General features: G+C 45.2%; 1 protein-coding gene across 1 annotated transcript in view; it reads left to right on the top strand.

The window, feature by feature from the left end:
• The window catches only part of LOC111872611 (CUB and sushi domain-containing protein 3), a 72,624-nt gene that overhangs the window by 38,240 nt on the left and 12,578 nt on the right, over positions 1 to 21,806 (top strand). Inside the window, exons 2-11 of the mRNA XM_023866685.2 lie at positions 4,248 to 4,365; positions 6,362 to 6,420; positions 9,671 to 9,880; positions 11,584 to 11,679; positions 13,419 to 13,541; positions 14,510 to 14,800; positions 15,299 to 15,448; positions 18,575 to 18,751; positions 20,066 to 20,245; positions 21,677 to 21,795. Coding sequence (XP_023722453.1) covers positions 4,248 to 4,365; positions 6,362 to 6,420; positions 9,671 to 9,880; positions 11,584 to 11,679; positions 13,419 to 13,541; positions 14,510 to 14,800; positions 15,299 to 15,448; positions 18,575 to 18,751; positions 20,066 to 20,245; positions 21,677 to 21,795 — 1,523 coding nt within the window. The remainder of the gene's footprint in view (positions 1 to 4,247; positions 4,366 to 6,361; positions 6,421 to 9,670; positions 9,881 to 11,583; positions 11,680 to 13,418; positions 13,542 to 14,509; positions 14,801 to 15,298; positions 15,449 to 18,574; positions 18,752 to 20,065; positions 20,246 to 21,676; positions 21,796 to 21,806) is intronic.

The raw sequence follows: 21,806 nt of genomic DNA, 5'->3' as shown, positions 1-21,806 counted from the left end.
TACGGTAATAGGCGAGTTCCCGCCCCGCCACTCCCCTCCGCGGTGACGTCACCGAGGGATATCGCGGTCGCTAGGCAACGCGAGTCAACAGCGGCGACGTTACGATAGTAACAGCGGTTACCTCCGCTAGCGTTACATAGCAACACAGCGCCAGGCAAAAAGGGTGCCTATCACGCGGCCGTTTTCCGTATGGTCCGATCGAGGCTACATGAGGCGCAGCGAAGGCTATTCACAGTCAGTTGTACGGAGTCAGTCAGCGAGTCCTGGACCTATCGTCGAGTTAGCCAGCAACCAGTCAGTTGTATTGTGGCATTTGGAGTGCACTAATTGTGATACTGCAGATAGCAGTAATCGTAAATCTGTAATTTGGGTGATTGTAAGAGCGAGTGTGAAATAAAATTCGCTACATCGAATACATCGAGAATTTATTTGTCGCGATATACGCCCGATACGCGACACTATAATTTCTCCGTAAGTCTTACGGGTTTTCGAGGTACTTAAATAGAACGGAATTTTATGCTGTGTCACCTAATTAACTCGAAAACTGTTGTACTAATTGTGTTCTAATTTCGTATTGGAGTTCCTTGTTGATCCTCCGTTTCACGCAACTCACAGACAAGTATTCAGAAATAATGACAGAAGGAACGCGACAGAAATGTTACGCTGTGTATGCATTTCCTAACTTGTTTCGTTCCCATTTCGTCGTGTCGTTACCAAGGAAACCACTCCGGACTACAAGGCACGTGAGTGGCGACAGCTTTTTGTTCCGGTGCACGAGCCTGGCTACTTTCACTACATGAGCCGCGATTGCAGTTCCTGCGCAAGGTATCCGCAGGTCTGACAGTTCTTCAACAAACACCTCACGATTCGCGAATATGCACTGAAGGTATCCGCTCAGTCGGTATAGTGAGGGGTCATGGGTTGGGCAGGTCGCTTTCGATTCCCGACTCTGCAAGTTTCTCTTCTTCTCCAGAGTGTTCAGACCGACTCTGGGGCCCACCCAGCCTCCTACCCAATGGGTACCGGGAGTAATACGGCAGAGACATGAAGCTGACCACTCATCTGAAACTAGTGCCGGGACGAAGAAAATGTGGATTTATACATCCACTGCCCTATACGTCTTCATGGTGTAGTAATTAATTAGTTAAGCACAGGTAAAACTTTGGGGGAACGCGGTAGTGTAGTTGGTTGAGGCACTATACTACAAGCTGGGAGGTCGAGGGTTCGATTCTCGGTGAGATCATCGTATTTTTTCAATTGACCTAATCCTTCCAGCCGCACTATGGTCCTGGGGTCGACTCAGTCCCTAACAGAAATGAGTTCCAGGAATCTTCCTGGAGGCAAAGTGCGGCCGGCGCGTAAGGCTGACAACCTCACCACCATCTATGAGCCGCTTGTGTAGAAAATGTGGGAACCTCAAGATCTCACAACTCTATGGGCCTTCACTGCCTGTTACAGGGTAAGCTTTACCTTTACTGAACATAATCATGGCCATGTTAAGCTCCGTATGCCACAAATAATACTGCCATGCCATGGAGATGTGGCTCCAGGAGTTCCAAACTCGGCATTAGATGGAGGTATGTTGTCATCTTCGCGTTCCGGTCGTTTTAGCCCCGGGGAAGGAACCGGCGGTACCCATTAGGCATGAGACTAATTGGGCCCCAGACACGGTTTGGACGTCGTGAAGCAAAGATCTCTTGATGCTCCAGGGAATCAATCCCTTATTCTTTGGTCATCTGGACCATAACCTAGTCACTGTATTATCTGAGCTACTCTAACAGTAGACATAAGCTTTACAGCCTACACTTTCACCGCGTTATCTACTCTAAAGCAATACATCAGACTCGTTAAGGCTTCACCAAATTGATCCTATGTCCATAGCCCTTAGAATCGCGTGTTGACGAAACGGTGTGGGTGAACGTACCGCTATGGGTGGGTGGGAACTGGACTCAAGTGGGTCAGGACCCTTCGGCATGCAAACGAGTTTACCTCACGCCATGAAGTCGTCGGCAGAACAATACATATCAGAACGTTACTGTTTCACAGCAATCTGCGCCTCACAATGGAAATTTAAGAAGAAAAATCTGCTGTTAGTTGGTACTTGCGCTGCTCTCAAACTTGCTTTACAGACCGCCTGTGAACTGAAATAAACCAGAGGATCGAACAGTATTGTCTCATATAATGTTTAATTATTTTTACTTCATTTTAGAAACCTGTCAGTAACTCGGGGCACGCGGTAGCGTAGTTGGTTGAGGCACTATGCTACAAGCCAGAAGGTCGCGGGTGCGATTCTCAATGAAGTAATTAGATTTTTCTGACCTCCTTCCACACGCACTATGGCCCTGGGGTCGATTCAGCCTCTAACGGAAATAAGTACCAGGAATCTTCCTGGGGGTAAAGGGCGGCTGGTGCGTAAAGACGACAACCATATCACCATCTGCGAGCCGATTGTCTAGAAAATGTGGGGGCCTCGGCGTCTCATAACCTTATGGGCCTCCACAAACTGTTACAGGGAGAGCTGTACCTTTTTACCTTGTCAATAACACAGACTGCATAGAGTTGAGTGACTGTATGATACTGTATAGTGAATTGGAAATGGTACAGGAGGAAGTGATCGCGGTCTGATTCAAGGTCTTATCCCAAAATTTCTTGGAGGAACTAAGGAAAACCACAACAGATCTCTCTCAGAACAGAATTATGGCTTTCAGCAGACATGCCACAATTCTTCAGTTACGTCCTTCTCGTTCCTTCTTTTTCCTTTTGGACGCAGTGCAGACTTCGGGCCGTATATTCCTTCACTCACTTTCGCCAGCTGAAGAGGACATGTGAGCAGAACGCTAGAACCAGACCAATTAATGATCTCACAAGAACCACATACCGCAAATACTCGCTACAAGTGACAAGCTAATTATTTTGAGACGTAGTGAGAACGGAACCTGTATCACACGATCCGCAAACAATCGCGGGAATATCTGCCCGAGTACCCTCAGTTCCATTGCAAATGAACCGACTGAGCCGATGAAGCAGGTTTTGTTGTTATACGATTTGTCAGTCTAGAGAGTTACGGAATCATAAGCTGAGAATTTATGCTCGTTGACTTTCTTGGAAACAGCAGAGTAGCCTGAACTCAACTTTTTAATTGACCTTCTTCAGAAGAAGTAATCACAGATCGTATTAGGAATTCAGAATGTATTTAGATTTAAAACTTGAAAAGAGAACCAAGTTTCTTTTAAAGACAGGTTTCTATGCCCAGGAGGTTTAGTTTGAATCATGCACACTTCTAATCTAACAGCTTTTCAACGCCGATTTCTCACGGCCATTTCGATTTCTATTAATAATGAAGAGAAATTCAGTTCGTTAACACTCTAAAGCCCAGTGGTTACTACATTGAACCACTTTACCACTAAGAAACTCTCCATTTTTCCCGCACAGTGTATTTATGTGTTCCGTACGGTTCTCACAATAAACAGCTGCAATTTCCCTATGCAACAGTCAGTATCAGAGTCACGGTTACTTTACGACTGACGGTTTAACGTTAATCAGTTCGTCTTGTCGCCAAGTCCTTGAGACTCACGACCAGCATATTTTTTCAACTGAACCGTTGCCGTCATATTCCTTATATAACATCTTCTTCTCTGACGAGAGGATGGGTCGGCCATTTACAATTGCTGCTGGGCCTCGCCAGCTTAGTCATTCCCGAGTCCGAGTTCCACGAGACTCATGGTTACATTTTACTGTCTCAGATTCGAGACTCCCCCAACCTGGTGGACCAGGTCCCTGTATTTATATCCCCCAGTGGTAGGGTGGCCCAGTTATACCCTCAGGCACTGGATTCCCGCTTCGTCACCTCCTACGACTCGCACGGCTATGGTGGAGGTATTCGACCCCTCCACCGCAAGGGCTCCTGAACAACATGAAACGGCTGGTGGTGTTATGCAAGCGCGGTGTTCCCTGTGAGGTACGAACTTAGGAGCATAACACTAATCGCAGATGAAATTGGTGTCTCAAAGGATGGCAGTAGTTGGCGAAAGCTAGCAGCAAATTACTGTTCCGTTCTGCTCAGAGCAATTCACAGAAAGGCCAACCCATCCTCTCGCCGCAGAGGACACTCCATTTCAAAACGCTTAAGTGGTCTTGGAACCAGCAAAAGTAACGTCATGGATCCTGATGGGGGCCGAAACCAAAAATGACTGTGCTGACGAATCCAGCAGCCAATTACTGTTCTGTTCTCTTATCTGTGCTTCCAGTTGTGAGATGCGGACATCCGGCGGTGCCCGTGAACGCCCGCGTGTCCCTGACGAACCCAGACCTGGCATCAGGCACTGCAGCCATCTACACATGCGACGAGGGCTACGAGTTGTTCGGGTGAGTTGCTGCCAACATTGCAGAGCTCAAGTTTATATCTGCTTCGCAATGTTTATCAGACAGAAGCAAACAAGAAAGTCTGACGGGGGAAAAAAAAACTCGATGGCATGGACATTTTTATGTGTAATAAAGTCAGGGAATATAAATGACGCCTACGAGCCTGAAAGTGCTTAACTAGTACCTATAAATAAACTAAAACTACACAATACAATTATCTGTTCGCGTGTACAGAAAACCTTCGCTAATACGGAGTAATTAATCTGGACAGAGGTCATCCCGTTTAGTGAAGACAAAAGAAAACTCGGAACACAAATAACCAGAAAATGTAACGATATAAGTAGTGTCGGCCGGTCACGGTAGCCAAGCGGTCTAAGACATGCACTGTCTTCTCTCGCTTGGAAACCGGGATCGTGGGTTCGAATTCCACTCAGAGCATGGATGTTTAGTTTGTGTGTGTGCGTTTCTCTGTGTTTGTGTACAGGTAGAGGCCTTGCGACGAGCTGATCACCCGCCCAAGGAGTCCTACCGAATGTGTAAGATTAGAAAAACCGAAGAGAACGGAGAAGTTCATGGAGGTAGGCCTAGGCCCACTGGGGCTGTAGTGCCAAAAAAAAAAGTAGTGTCGATAAAAATAAATAAAAATATCAGTGTAGACCCTTTATTTTTTCTCCTTGGCACTACAGCCCCAGTGGGCTTAGGCCTACCTCCATGAACTTCTCCGTTCTCTTCGGTTTTTCTAATCTTACACATTCGGTAGGACTCCTTGGGCGGGTGATCAGCTCGTCGAAAGGCCTCTACCTGTACACAAACACAGAGAAACGCACACACACAAACTAAACATCCATGCCCTGAGTGGAATTCGAACCCACGATACCGGTTTCCAAGCGAGCGAACACAGCACCTGCCCTAGACCGCTCGGCTACCGTGACCGGCAACAAAGCTGTATTATGTTCCTATTTTAAGACAAAAATACAATAAATGACATTAGCTAAAAACGCCAGGTGTATTATCATTATAAATATTAGTTCTGCATTCCAATTCTAAAGCAATGAAAAATGTGACCATCCCAAATATATCGCGATCACCGCAGGGTTGAGAACCACTGATTTAGAACCCTGCGCAAAGTTAAATTCGCAAAAGACGGCGGATTCTGGTTTTGAGCGAAACCGCAGCGCCCAACTCCGGTAGCCTGGGTTACAGACGCTGTACGGTAAGAAATGTTACCTCTGCCCATGACGTGAGGTAATACCATTTTATTAACGAAATGAAGGCTTTACTTTCACCGTCAAATTATAGAAAGGCAATGCATTACAGTTTCATGTTAATCAAATTACTCATATCCAAACAAACAGCGGATCAGACGTACAAGTTGGTCTAGCATCATAAGATTTCTCTCCTTAACATGATGGGGCAAGCGGTAGCGTAGTTCTTTGACGCACTATGCTACAAACCTGAAGGTCGCGGGTTCAATTTTCGATGAAGGCTCCCACATTTTCTAGACAATCTGGTCACACATGGAGGTGAGGTTGTCAGGCCCTTTACCCCCCAAGAAGATTCGTGGTACTCATTTCTGTTAGAGGTTGAGTAGACCACAGGGCCATATTGCGGCTGGAAGGATTAGGTCAATTGAAAAACCCATTGAACTCATCGGGAAACTAACCCGCGACCTTCCGGTTTGTAGCATAGTGGCTCAACCACCGACGCTACCGCGTGCTCCCGCTTCCTTCAAAATCCTTTGCAAATTATCATTCATTAATTCATTAATGATTCTGTATAGTCTCACTGATAAAAGCGTGGTTAGAGAAGCGACCAGTGCGAAATATATAATTTCTTTTGCGCTGCTTCCTCTGTGCTTGCCGTATTGCAACATTTGGTCTGTACTTGAATCACTAATATTGAACCTTTTGGCTGGAAAGGAAAGGCGAAACAAGTTGCTTTCTGTGATGGACACAACACGTGTAAGCAGGACGGTCACTGACGCCGCTCTCTGTTGCAGCACCCCGACCGTGGTCTGTTCGTCTGGCGGTAGCTGGCAGGGGGACCTCCCGTACTGCGGTGAGTAGCGCAGACCGCTGTACCTCACGTCACAACACTGTCATGCCTGCGCAGTCAGAAAACGACGCACCGAGAAATTCTTTTTGCCAAGCCGTTGCCTAGAAATGATATGGGGGATACATGTGTAGACACACAGACTGATGGGAGGGGTTTATGAAGTGCGCCTTTGAGATGGGGGGGGGGAGAGTACATAAAGAGGAAAAGAATATGAAAAGTGAGAGGCACTTCATTTTGGGGGCGGGGGAGAAAGCATAATTTTGTCAGAAGGTTCCCAGGCTTCGCCCGTCCGTCCTTACAATAAGGGCAGTATGGAAATGAAATGAATGGTTAGAAGCAATGGCTTGGGACAGGGGTACTTTGTTATTTTCTTTTAAAAAGTGGAAGTTCCACTGTGAAGGTACGTGCAAGTTTGAGTTGAGAAATGCACTCAACAAATTAATCGTAAAACATGAAAAGAAAACACAGACAGGAAGATAATATTAAAATGGATATGAGAGAAATATACTTTAAGGGTGTATACTTGAATCGATGACTGAAGGCAGCACGCAATGGCGGGACTTAAAGAAGTTTGTATTGAACAGTGGGATTTCTTAAAAGCAGGGAACTTCACAAGCGAATGAGTAACTATCAGCGTCCCAGGGAAGATCTCATATCAAGCTACAGGGCTAAAACAAAATATCTGTACCCACCAACTTGGCTCAAAGAGCAGCGCTCATGACGTGTAGTCGGCAAATGTACAGATCCGAACCTGCAGACTAACCTGGCAGACGATTTTCGTAGTTATCCTCAGTACCTGCAGTATAATGGGGGGATAATCTGAAATAAGACCACGGCCTCTTCCTTCAGAAATCTTTTCACAATTTATGATTCATCCATCATCCTTCCATGCGACACTGTGTACTCTGAGCTACTAGAGAGTGACGTTAAGTAAAGTGCAGACAAATAACGAACAGCCTAGCTACTGCGGCACAACAGTCATCTCGAATGCATTACTTAATTGGCGCGTGCGTGCGTGCGTGCATTCAGGAGACGTTAACTTGCACGGTCTCAGGTTTCACGAAGTGACTGTGTGGTCTGAAAATATCTTGTGTCCACACACCGGAAGGAATATGTCGCACGCCACTGTCATTCGCTAATGTTCATACTTACCGAAGAGCGGAATATTAAATATTGTAAAGTGGTTGCCCAGAACGTTGCTAGGTAACGGACCGGAGAACACCCCGCGACCGAATACACACAAGGCAGTATTGGAAGATGTGTCGCAGTGGAGAAATGTATTGCACGTTGAGAGGCAACAGCGCACCAATGAAGACGCTGTCTAGGAATCACGTGACCTGTTCTCTGTGTGGTCTTCCTTATGCAAAAATAGAGCTGGGTTTTCTGTGCGCGGTCCGTGCGGAGGCTATATAACTTCCAGTATACGAAGCAGGAATGTTAGAAACTCCATCAGTACCGTTTGATGCTGTAGGTATGAGCTAAAACATCTGTGAGCGTCCCTTAATTTTGGACTTCTCTGCTGCATAATAACCGCTACTCCACACATGGAACTTCAACAGTGTTACATCGGTACATTCGCAGGCCCGTATAGTAAACACAAAACATACATTATTATGCTATTAACATTATGCCTATATCTAGCCGAAACTTGAAATTGAGCCAAATATTATTTTAAAATTAAGTTCTTATGTAACGCACGACACACCGCGTGTGCGTAAGCAAAACCGATCGCTTAACTTCTGAAAGAACCGTACGAAGCACACAAACACACACTGCGAGGCTTTTCGTGCCTTAACCCTTTCAGACACAATTGTACATGTCAGGACACTGAGAAGAAATGAAGAAGAATAAACATGAAAAGGGAATGAGAATGGAAGGAAAGAGAATGAGAGGTGGAGAATGGAAAGAGTAGTAAGAGAAATATGATCAAGAAGAGGATAATAACGAATGAAAGGCTTTCTCACGTCTTGGGGCTGAAAGTTTACAGCAGGTGGTACATATAGTAACCACTGTGTTTTAAGGGGGCTAACTTGGCAACTCTTTTGGATTTGAGATTCTCACATCGGTAACTATGAGCAGTACGACCTTGTAGATTATAACAGTGTAGTTCGGTAGAACTCCATCGACGTTTCGGAGGATTATCTTCAGGGTCGAAAGGAGGGCTCGTGTTCGTTGCCTGCTTATTGTGTTATTCTTCGACCCTGAAGATCGGCGAACCACGCGAAGTTAGAAACAAGAAAATGGTATTTTTGACAAAGATGATTTTTAGTCACCTTCACAAGGTCTTCTGTAACTGTTTCCATAGCAGATCTGTCATGGCGTCTCCTATCACAGACTTCTCCATTGTCTTGTGCGTGTAATCTCACATCTGCATTGTTCTCCATTTCCTGGCCGTTAGTCGTGAGAAAGTTCAGTTAATACTAGCATGAAAGCAGTCTCAGGACTGGGCAGTCTTCCTCAAAGCCGAACTAGGAAACTGTGAGGATGTCTGCTCACACCGCTGCTGCCACTGCGGTCACGTGCCTCTTATATTCACTGACGCGCGTGTTCATCAGAAACTGTGACTCAGCGAGATGAGGTCCACAAAATAACTGTAAGATGCGTGATTATTCTTATAACGGCTACGGCGAAATAATGACCATATTTTTCTGCAGTCCAAAGGTTAGGCATTAGCTTGTCGTCTCGGCCTCATTTATGACTCTTTCCATCTGTTTCTTCATCTTCCCACATATCTCTTACCTTATACTTAGTGACTCACGGCTTGTTTAGGAAGGTGGGTTCAATCATTTTTAACAAAATATTTTCATTATTTTTAAAATAAAAGGAGGTTTATAAAATTACCTTGCTGTCTGTGTGTCCGTGTATCCCCCTAACGCCTGAAAGAACCTGTTTGTCTGCATGTGTGTAACTCCCTACCGCTGCTAGGCAATGGCTCAGTAAACACATTCCCGCGGCACTGAAGACTTGTAGGTCGTGTCTTTTTCTGTGCGATCCATGTCGTATCAAAGGAAGTAGGCGATTAGTTTTTCCCAGAACTTCTTAATGCTGTCTAGGGAAGCAGTCGCTGTTTATTGTGAGACTCATATGGAACAAACAAACAAACAAACAAACAAACACACTGCGTGGGCAGAATGTAGTGTTGTAGTGTGTTAAAGCAGCCCATAGTCAGTCGCTATACCGACGGAGCTATCCTGGGAATTGCTAAATACGAAGACGCTAGGTTCATTAAGTATCAGGCTAACTCTGTTTGCAGGAACGAATGTAGCCTTCCGGAAGCCTGCGAACCAGTCCACGACAGTGCGAGGTGGCCCCGCGACCAATGGCAACGACGGAGAGCTCACGACGGTGCACGACGGGAAGAGGTGCACGGAAACCATGAAGGAGGCGTCCCCATGGTGGATGGTGGACCTGCTACGGCCCTACCCCGTTGGCGTGGTTCGGGTTACCACGCGTGGATGTTGCGGTAATGTCTTCGTTCTTGGGCACTCCACGACAAGAACACACTCGGTCTCATGAACACTGGCTTATTGTCTTACATTAGAACAGATGCTCGAAAAGATTCACAGTCTGTTATCTAATACGTGTTATTAAAAGGTAAAAAGAATGTAAAAGTATCCCTGTAGCAGGCCGTGGAGGCCCATAGGGTTGTGAGACATCGAGGTTCCCAAATTTTCTAGACAATCGGCTCACAGATGGCGGTAAGTTTGTCAGCTTTATGTGCCGCTTGTCCTATACCCCCAGGAAGATTCCTGGTACTCATTTTTGTTAGAAGCTGAGTCGATCCCAGGGCCATAGTGCGGCTGGAAGGATTAGGTCAGCTGAAAAATCCAGTGACCCACTCTGATATTACTGGAGCGATTAAATAAAAATTATGGAATTATTAAGTATCTGCAAATTCCATTCACATAATACAACACTTTGGTCCGAAAACCTCTACAGAAGACGCCTTATAGGATACCTGGATCAGTTCATGTCATTTACTTGTTTATGATTCATTTAACCAGTCTGTCAGTATCTCGCTTTATATCGAGTTAAACCGTAGCGTGTGGAAGGAAGCCGTTGTGGCAGTACCATAGCAACATTTTTCTGGAGGGCTTAAGAAAACCCTATAGAAATCTCAGTCACAACAATCTATGCCTCTGCCGAGGCTTGAACAGAGCACCTTCCGAATACAAGTTAGAAGCTTTACCACCCAAGACAACTTGATTGGTGTATTGGTGAAGAATTTATCTTGTGCTTAATTAAGCACCACACCATGAAGGCGCATGTAGGGGCATAGGTACATTTTCATGCATTCTTAACCTCGACAAAAAATGAGTGTTCGTCTTCACGCTCCGGGCCTCCTTATTCTCACAGGAAGAACCCCCCGATACCCATGGAGTAGGAGAGTGGGTAAAGGTAAATTTGTACCTCTGCTGAACGAAATAAGCACTATGCCATGAAGACGTATGGGGGAGTGGATGTATAGATCCACATTTTCTTGACTCTCGGCACTAGTTGGAGGTAAGTGGTCGGCTTCACGCCCCGGCCGCTTTACCCCCGGTACTCATTGGATAGGAGGCTGGGTGGACTCCAGAGTCGGTGTGGACGATTTGGAGAGGAGAAAATTCTTGACACCAGCAGTACTCGAACTCCGACCCCTCGGTCGTGCAGCCCGTAGCCAGTCGCCATACCGGCTACGCTACCTCGGCTCCTCTGGGAGAGTGCGCGGGCTTTGGAAATGGGAAATATCTCTGCTTGCGCCAGAAATCGAACCCCGATTCCTCTGTTGTCCAGTCCATAGCCTAGTCGCTATATAGAGAGTGATGCCTAGGCAGCTGGATTTGATTCTGAGCCAGCGGAATCAAGTTCCACGCACTTACAATACAATTATTTCTAGTTACCTTTGTATCTAGTCTCGGGTTTCTTAAGAGGACCCTCACTGCTTGTCTGCAACATCTCTAGAGGGCACATCACAGCCTGAGCAGGCAAGTCCTGTGCATCCAGCGGAACCGCCGGTATGGTGACTTTTGTTAATGATTTTCTAATGAAGACATAAGGATCTAACTAATTATCTGTTGATGACTCACCCTCTGAGACGCAGTTTATGTTCACATGTCTCAGCCGCAAACTTATGCAGATGCTGACAATGAGCCCCCTGGGAACTGATCCTCTGTTTGTACACAGGCCACCAGCCACTGAAGGACATAGAGATCCGGGTGGGAAACAGCAGCACAGACCTTCAAAGGAACCCGTTGTGTGCCTGGTTCCCTGGAACGATAGGTAAGTCGTAATTACACGTATACAATTCGGCCATTCTTTTTAGGTACACACGTGACCTTGCACGTCTCCCCTCCGAATGCGCAGACGTGGAGATCGCAGTTCGTCACGCAAGGTTGTTACCCCAACAGCAGAACATGTTCCCAGATTGCATAATGCGTTGAATAAATGAGGCAATATAAGGTGGAGGGGGAGTAGCGGGTGATGTTACGTTTTACGGTGGGGGAGGGACAACAAAATTATTGGTTTTGATGATTCCCAAGGAATGGCTGTTCGTCTTCGTGTTAAAAATTAATTGAAGTTAGGGTAAAGCGTTCGGAAGTTCGTCTTTCCTTCTTAGGGTATGAGCAGAGAAGGGTCGAGCGGGAGCTGTATTGCATTCGATAAGAATGTTGAGACTGACGTTGGAAGGGATGCATTAGAGCGAAATTTTGATGTTACCATTGTGAGGGCTGCATGTGAAGCAAGCAGGGAAACATTGAATTAGGGTACCAACTGAACACTTTTAAGAATATAACTTTTCTGATTCTTCCCCGTTTCCTATCGCGGACCTAACAGAGAACATGAAGATATTTCGGCATATTCGCTGAAAGCAAGAAATGTGGGGTCACAAGAGCCGACCGCTACTAGGCAACGGCCTGTAAACAACAGCAGAGGAACGATGGTTTCTACGCGGTCCATGTCGATGTTTTCAGCAGGGCAATCTGTCAGCAAGTCAGTGGAGTGGGTGAATTAGTGAGTTGGAGGACTGCGGCGGTACAGTCGTTGTGACCTGTTGGTGTTAGAAACTGGTAGTTGAGCCTGGGAATATTTCGGGTACCCAGAGTAAGGGGAAAATCCGCTGTTGGAAGCCGTTACCAGACAACGACTGGTGAAGACACAACAGGCTGAGAAGGTTTATGTACGATATGTGCTCTAGAGAACTGTAAACTGTATGAATTAGTTAAATGGTTGTAATTGCGTCTAGTCTAGGATCTGTAAGAGTAAACCCCGTCTATAATCACCACAAAAAGCGTGACAGTATTATGAAATCTACTTTGTACTTTTGTCAGTATGTACGGCAACCACGACTGTGAAAGCCATGTGCAAGTACTGCGGCAGAATTTTGTGACGAGGTTCGACTCGTCACTCACAGTCGTTCTATTTAATTACATGAGTAAACTTTAGCGTCTTAAGGTCAGTGTTGTTCTCTTCCTTAAATCTGTAGCTACTGTGTTGTGATAGTAACAAGGAAAGCGACTGCATTCCGGGAGAAGAAAGGGCACTCATTCTTGTGTGCACGGGCATTCAGGTCATGAAATTTGAACAGGTGAATTTAGTTCAGGATTCTGGCTGTTACTGGATGTAACAATTATAGAGAAAATTGCGTAATTACGAGCGTCATAATTTTCACACTCCACTCGTTATTATCAGGATAATATAATCAAGGAGAATGAACTGCACGAGGTTAGTACGCATAAACGCTCAGATAACAAATTAAAGCATGTTTTTTATTACGTGAATCTATGAATTTATAGCTAAATCATTATTATTGTCTTACATTATTGCCCTTAGACATTCGCGACCTGTGTTACTTCGGCATTTGGGATTTAACCTCGTAGTGTGTTGGAGTGATTCACCCTGAAGATGGTAACTGAAATATACGCCGAAACCTCTGAGCAGTTTCAACATGGAACGTGGATAAATCACGAAAACCTAAATTATATATTGTACACATAACCTTCAACACGTTTTTGTTTCAGAGGAAGGCGTCACCAAGACGTTCACGTGTGCGCGAACGCTAATAGGTCAGCACGTGTTCCTGCAGCTGGTAGGGGTGGAAGGCTCCCTATCCGTCTGCGAAGTGGAGGTGTTCACTACTGACGGTAGGAATGCCAGCTACCCTTATGCAAACGGGCAACATTCGCTCTGTATTCCTGGGCCATTTCACGACGATATACGGCGTCGAATGATAGGATGTCACATGAATGATGAACTGGAAAAGACACGAAAGGAAGCGACCACGGTCTACTCAGGGCACTGTTCCGGCTCCAATTTATCTCGAGGGACGGAGAAATATTACAAAAAAAAAAAGCACGATTAAGACGGCCGGGATAGCGTTCAAAACGGGGATCGAGCACCTCCCTAATACAAGTACGGTTCCTGACCGCTGTGTCAACCCGCTCGCTTACAAGGCAACTGTAGCATATATACTGGCCGATGACATTTCCTTTCAGATTCTTTCCTATTCATCATTCACACACCTCGACGCTATAGAGTCTGCGATACTGAGAGCGTCGAGAAATAAACAACCAAGAAAGGGCACAGGAAGGAAGTTCCTGCGAATTTCTATTTTATTTATTTATTTATTAAGCAATCAGAATCTACAATTCTGTAAGCTAGTTTGCTGGCGTAAGAGCTGTGATGCTCTTTAATGACGTGGTGAGTCCCTTCCCCAGTGGGAGGTTCCTCATTAGTTTTCTTTTAGGTCAGCTGTCCAGTGTCTTCGGAGTCTTCGATTGTGCTGCGGTTCAACGAGTGGCTGTAGGATGTCGTTTGGGTGATTTGCTAGTTTGTTGTGGTGTGAGGTACTTTTTTCTATGATGACGTCCTTGATGTATGGTATATTCAGGTCTGTATGTAACGTTTGGTTGTTTAAATACCAAGATGCATTTGTTATAATTCGAAGTATTTTTGATTGGCTTCTCTGGATTATTGATATATTTGATTTGCTGGCACAACCCCAGAGCGCAATTCCTTAAGCCCAGATTTTCCTGCGAAATGTCGGTAAAATTGTACCAGACTACACGACGCCACATATCAGTCGCACATGAAGGTACGTTTCGTGTTTCAGAGTTCTCGAACGACCGCTGCGTGCCCTCTGGCGCTGCCGACGACGTGCAATTAGCAGCGTTTGACCGAACTTGTTATGAGTTCAGCGTGGGCCGCGGAGGTTCTTTCGAGGAGGCGAGAAGCCACTGCAAGAAGCACGGGGGCGATCTAGTGCACGGTCTGCATGGGGCCACATCCAGCTTCCTATTGGCGGAGCTGGAGCGACGCAAACCTAACCTCAAAACGCAGCTGGTGTGGATCGGAGCGCAGCGAGAGCCGGGGTTCACATCCCGGACGTGGAGATGGGTTGACGGTGAGCAGCGGTGTAGTCCTAGAAACGTAGCGTCACAGCGCTCGAGCTGAAACAAGTGCGCATGAGCTGTACCAATCTCCTGACGATAGCTTCGCACTTGGAAATGCAGAACTGAGCGACGGGGAGCACATGGAAAGCGCAGACTTGACGCTTCAACCTGAGGGTGTTCAGAAGAAATGCCAGGGCAGGGTCCCATGAGTCAAGATAGCTGAGTCGGTATAGCTGCCAGGGTTCGATTCCAGTCTGGGGCAAGTTATTTTTCTCTGCTCCACAGAGTCCAGTGGGCTGTGGGACCAACCCAGTCTCCTATCCAATGGGTACTGGAGGCCCTTTCCTCGGGGGTAAAGCGTCCAGTCATGAACCTGACCACCGGCATCTGGTGACGACGTTAGAATGTTTGTCCCCCCCTCCCTCTCCCTTCATGCTTCGAACAGTTGGAACTCTGGAAGGAACAGGAGGAAATGTGTATACTCATGCTCGCTGCTTCTCGTGATGCAGGGGAGGTGGTGGGGAGGCCGGCGTGGGGCAAGGACCAGCCGAACAATTACAACGGAGAACAGAACTGCGTCGTGCTGGATGGAGGGCGCAACTGGCTCTGGAATGACGTTGGCTGCAACCTGGATTACCTCCACTGGATATGCCAGCACAGTAAGTGTTCTCCCTGTTCGGTAACGCGACTGGTTAGCAGGTCCGGCGCAGCGGGTAGCCGCGTGAGCAGGAGTTTACTGGACTTGCACCGGGCAGGGAACCTAAAGCGTCCCTGCTCTCTATTCGGGAAGTCACGGTTAGAAAATTCTGTCTGGAAGCCGGCTATCCCGAGGTTTGTCTCAGTGCCTACAAATTCCGTAATAGTACTTTAAACAGGCCACAACAGCTTCCTTCCACATTCTTTACAATTCATTTTTCACCAGTCATTCTAATATTATAATGGGACACGTCATAATGTAGTTAGTTGACGCAATATGCTACAAGCCGGAAGGTCGCGGGTTCGATTGCCGATGGGGTCATTGGATTTCTCAAGTGACCTAATCATTCCAGGCGCACTATGGCCCTTGGTCGACCCAGCCACTAACAGAAATGAGTACCAGGAATCTTCCTGGAGATAAAGGGCGGCCGGCGCGTAAGGCTGTGAAACTCACCGCCATCTGTGAGCCGACTGTCTAGAAGATGTGGGAGCCTCGACGTTTCACAACCCTACGTGCTTCCATGGCCTGTTACACAGATAGCGTTAACCTTTTTCTTTCTTACATAATGCGAGGTATCTAAATTGTTCACTAGATTAATTTCTTTTTAAAAGGAATGAAACAACGCGGGACAAGGAGAGACAAAGAATGGTGAATCAGAAATGAAAGCAGTGGTGTAGAATGGATGGAAATGAGAATTTGGAAACTAATAGAGAGTCAAGAAGGGAAATAGACAAAGGAAGATGTGTTCTATGGTTGGAAACGAAGGACCCTATAGTCTAAAAGCATAATCTTGAGTTGTTCAGAGACAAAATTGAAGCGCAGAATGTTTATGTACATGTGACAGAACGAAAACACGAACAGAACACACGTGGTTAAGGAATGCAGAGGAATAACTGAAACTAAGTTACAGGTAAACGATGAAGAAAAACAGTAACTGTAGATAGTAAAGAAAAGGGGAAAAATTGTAAACGCCTTGAAGGCTGCACATGCCACGAACCTGGTGTTAAGCTGTGTACAGTATTGCACAACTGTGTAGATTAAGTCAGGAATGAATTCTATTCTGTTCAAACTACCGCTAAATAAGTCAACAACAAGTCCAGTATATGCAAAACTGAGTGTTCAGGTTGTGCATTCACACCGCACGGTACTTCACATCTGCGCGGTTGTACCCAACCTGCAATTTGCGAGGAACGCATACCCCGCGTTGAACAAGGGCTGATTGTAGGTCAGTAAAGGTTGCATTCTTTGATAATGATATCCGTCTTCTGGGTAACAGCAACATTATTTTGTGTTCATTTCGTATAAAGAGAAAGAATGAAGGACAGACAAGATAATAAGATAGACGTAGAAGCTACAGAAGTGTCTGTCTGCACACACAGACACTGGAAGTCTGCTATCACGTGATACCATCATCCAGTTGGGTGTGTCCCTTCATCTGTCGCATTTGTTACATTTCTTTTGTTTTTACAAGATCTGAACAAACCATTCCAACTTTCACCGAATCAGTCACGATACAGTCTTTCATAAGTGAATGCTCGTAACGCCTCTCATTTGGGCTAATGCTGTTAGCATGAATTCTGTGTAGTTTCGTGCCTCTAAGCGTTTGTTTCCTTTCGGGCGAGTTCCGCACCCACATCCTACAACCCTTTCAAGGTTATCAGAGTGGCTATCCTACGCGATGCAAGAGTAGTCATTCACCTTTCAAAAGCTGTCTCTCCTTCGTATTTATAATAGTGAACTTCACCTGAACCACACCCTGAACTACAGAAAAAATCTTCATGAAAATTATAAAACCGAGAGTGGTAACGCTTACACTTGTGTTCAGCACACACTCGGTTCAGATACGAGTATAGGCAGGGAGGCCGGTTTTCCTCAGTCCCTCCTAGCGAATACCTGGATAATACCTGAATTTGGCACCGATCGTTTCCCTTCAAATCCTTTCCGATTCATCATTCACAAGTCATCCTATCATTCGATATTGGAGTAAAACCAAGATACATTGACATAGCCGTAAAACCTAACACAGAAAAGGAGACTGAAAGTGTGACAGCATCACAGCAAGCACCACAAGTTCCGATCGCATGCCCATGTTAACATGTGTCTGCCCCTAAATGCGCGTGTCTCGAAACACTGAGACGTCTGTTCTGCCGTTTTCCTGCAGACTGGATTCAAGGATTTCCTTTCTCGCTGTTACATTTCATGACACAACAGTGAAATATAAAACAAATCGATGAAGAAACATTGCGCAAACTTTTTACGTATGATTAACTATGGCTACGTTAACTTGGAAATGAAATCCTTTATTGTTCGGTAGACTACAAGGCAGGTCATGTGTGCGTTGCGTTAAGTATTGTTGTATAATCGTTTCATATATGCTGATGAATCACTTCTACTATCCAGAAATGCATATTTCATAAAAAAAATCTGTAACTATCCGTTGCCCCTAAGGTCGCGCCATAGCTCAAGCCGTTAGCCGCTGGCTTCCTACCGCGGCGGCCCGGGTTCAATCCCGGGGTCTGGGCAAGTGGGATTTGTGGTGGACAAAGTGGCGCTGGGGCGGGTTTTCTCCGAGTTCTTCGGTTTCCCCTGCCAATATTCATTCCACCAAATTCTCCATCATCATTATCACCCGGGGCAGGCTACAATAGGCCAATCAGTGGCCGCCATGCCGAGTGGGCCCAGTTGGATTCCACTCCCCACTAAGCGAATCCAGTGGCCTTGTAGACAATTAAAATTTAATCAATACTGCTCAAATCATTTAAAAAATCAACTCTTCGTGCCTGGGCCCACAACACTCGAATCGCTATTTTTCTTAATATACCAGTTGAGTAGTTTTATCTGGGGAGATGGTATCCATAAATCACTGATATTTAATTAAAATCGTTTTCGAAAAAGAAATCGCCATAATTTGTCTGCGCATCATTTTTTCCTTCTTTGCTGGAGTCCACCAACACAAATTTTCGGGGAACCAAGTTTAGAATTAGGGAACCGGCTGCAATTTAAATGTGACTTAACCAACAAAACCTAAGGCTTGCAAGTGTGTGGAGACACGGAGAATCAGACCTGTGTAACCTGTATCCGTTCGCAGCGCCCTCCTCGTGCGGCAGCCCCGACAAGCTAGTCAACACCACCATCTCTGGTTCCAACTTCAGCGTGGGGGCCACAATTGGCTACCACTGCCCCGAGGGGCACATGCTCGTCGGAGAGGCAAACCGCAGCTGTACCGAGAATGGTTCCTGGTCAGGCCGCGCGCCCACTTGCAAATGTAAGGACATCTTTCAGCTTCTCACAGAAACAATATCGTCTCCTGGGATTTGATACCGTGTATTCCCGTAAAAGTTTACCGACGTTTCGGAGGAACGTATTGCCTCCATTTCGGTGATGATTAATAAACCAAGCACAGATTTGTTTCTTCATGGTTGCCTGATTGGCTTAATCATCGACTATGAAATATATACCTGCGAGGAGTCAGTAAACTTCTACCGGACCGTACGGTGTCATGTCCTAGAATATATAATTCTTTATATAAGTTTTGAGGTTTTTCAAGGAGGTGACTGCGCAGATTGGGCTGTTCTGGTTTTTGACACTGTGTATTCCTGCAGGATACCGACGTTTTCGAGGAATATATTGTCATATTCGGGATTGGAGGCAGGATGTCTCCGAAACGTCAGTATCCGCCTACAGGACTATGCGGCTTCACAACCAAGAATACAGGACTCTAGATGTTTACGATAGTTCACAACTGTAAGCTTACATATAAGTGTTACATGACAGAAGAGAGTGCCAGTGATTTCACAGGAAAATTAGTTCTTGCTGCGATGGAAGTGCAGCAGTAGGGTCCATCGGATTCAATCTCCACACTGGACTTGCCTACCATTTTGCACTACTACAAGAAAATGGCAATTGGTGGGATATGAGGCGAACTGTGGGAGCGTGAGTGCCGCGGGAGGGATGACCATAAATCTACCCCCAGGTCGCCCCAGGAATTTTTGAAAAAGAAAATAAACTTGAAAAATTGGAAAACGTACCAAATATTGAATTATAGTTATGTCTTAAGAAACGTATTCATCCATCCTCAATGGGCCTAGTCTAGAGCGATCAGTAAAAATAATCTTAAACTCCTGGAACCTACAGTTTTAAACAATTCTCCCCGGTTCCCCCCCCCTCCATCCCTAGACAACGGGTTGCCCCTCTTGGGAAAAAAATCATTGTGGTGCCTACATACATCAGCAATGACAGGATATATAAACATTTTAGTCCTGAACAATGAAAATTCAAAGAACTGCATTCAAATGGAAATAAAAGAAATTCAAGAAAATCGAGAAAAATGCAATACTAGTTTTATCTTATGCTCGTAAATCTTCGGAAGCTCAGAGTAAAGGGGCCAGGTCTGCACCCCAAACAACATAAATCCAGTCGACACTTTGAAAACATCCTGATTTGCACTTGGATATGCAGAATGTTCCAGAATCAGTGACCCAAAAATGTAAATTCTTTCAATACAAAATTAGAAAATGGAGCTCTTAACAATCACAACATACAGCAACATACATATATACAAGTAGAAATGAATTTGCAGATGTGGACTGTGGGCCCTTACCTGGTCTCGAACATGGATACGTGAACCTGGAGGACAGGAGAACAACGCATGGTGCTTCAGCTGAGTACACCTGCCATGAAAACTACACTCTGATTGGACGGGAGAGACGGACATGTCAGGATGACGGACAGTGGAGCGACGACCAGCCAGAGTGTCTCTGTAAGCAAAATTGGCACTCATACCACACCTGCTATAGTGTTAAAACATTCAGCAATCTGCCCACACAAACTGTATTTATATGTTTCCTGTGTTTATCACAACAAACAAACAATCGGTTGTGCTTTGTAGCGGTGACATAATGTGTGTCCTGTGAGGTATGGACTGAGTCTCTATATTATTTGTGTATTCTGTATGATTCTCACAGTAAACAGCGACTGTTTCCATAAACAACATTAACTGGTTGGGCTTTGTTACGGAGACGTAATGTGTTTCCTGTGAGGTACAGACTGAATCTCTATATTATTTGTGTGTTCTGTATGATTCTCACAGTAAACAGTGACTGTTTCCATAAACAGCATTAACTGGTTGGGCTTTATAGCAGAGATATAACGTGCTTCCTGCGAGTTACGGAATAAATTTGTATTTACCATTTCGACTTATTTGTAATTTCAGTGTTATGGTGTCCAAAAAATGACACCCACGTATTTTTGTTGTTTATTTTATTATGCTGTTTGTATCTCAGACTATATAGCTTATAAGAAGGAAGACTGATGAATTTCAGAGGATGCTGAAGGCAATGGCTGTGGATTAATCAAGGTACTGTCCTGTCATTTACCTGGAGTGATTAAGAAAAATCAGTGAAGGGCCCACTTTCTAGACTGTAAATGGTATAAACAGAAGAATAACAATTGTTTCTATAGCTAACGGTTACACCTCCACCTTTCTTTTTCAGTTTAAATTTTCAAAAATATTGAGAGGGGGCAGATGCCTGGCTTGGCTACACTTTGCGGGCGCCCTTGCTCAAGTGATAATGTTTGTGATGTGTTCAGAGGAACTGGGATGAATCTCTACTGAGACACCGCATATCATGACATTTTTCTCTGTTTTCCCCAGTCTCTCTGGGAAAATGCCAAAGATAGTATTTTTAATGAGGTTACAACCGCTTCCATCCATATTCTCTCCAATTCATCATGCACTAATCATGTTATCATTGTATGGTACATAGAGTGAGGTGCTGGCAGCATTGTCAAATAAACTGTAAACACACATGTTTATAATGAATATTATAATGCGGGCTAAAGTATTTCCTACCAAAAGTCCCTCATAATAATTTTCAGTTTGTTTATTGTCCACCATGCAACAATATCAAGATTTAAAATTAAATTCTTTTTAAAATTTGTTACTGCATTACATGTTTCAGCTTGCTGGACTGATAAACAAAACTGAAAATTCTAATACCAACTGCAACAGGATGCTAGGATACAGCCATAATATAAATGGCATCCTGATCCTAACATATGCTATCATATACATTGTCCGAATGTAGGACATGAAACGATGGGAAGGTTACTGTTTTATGCGCAACACAAAATGACATCAGCAGAGTGTTCCTCAGAATTGAGTAGTCACACTTATGAATCTGTGTTTCAGTTGACTGGTGTCCGGACCCACCAACAGTGTATGGGGGTTCAGTGAAATCTTCTGGACGCCGTGCGGGTTCCACTGCCACTTACACCTGTCAAAATGGCTACATAATGTCGGGACAGCCGGTGAGAGATCG

The sequence above is a fragment of the Cryptotermes secundus genome, unplaced genomic scaffold (assembly GCF_002891405.2).
Source record: "Cryptotermes secundus unplaced genomic scaffold, Csec_1.0 scaffold995, whole genome shotgun sequence".
NCBI lineage: Eukaryota > Metazoa > Arthropoda > Insecta > Blattodea > Kalotermitidae > Cryptotermes > Cryptotermes secundus.
This window is presented reverse-complemented; position numbering and strand designations above follow the sequence as displayed.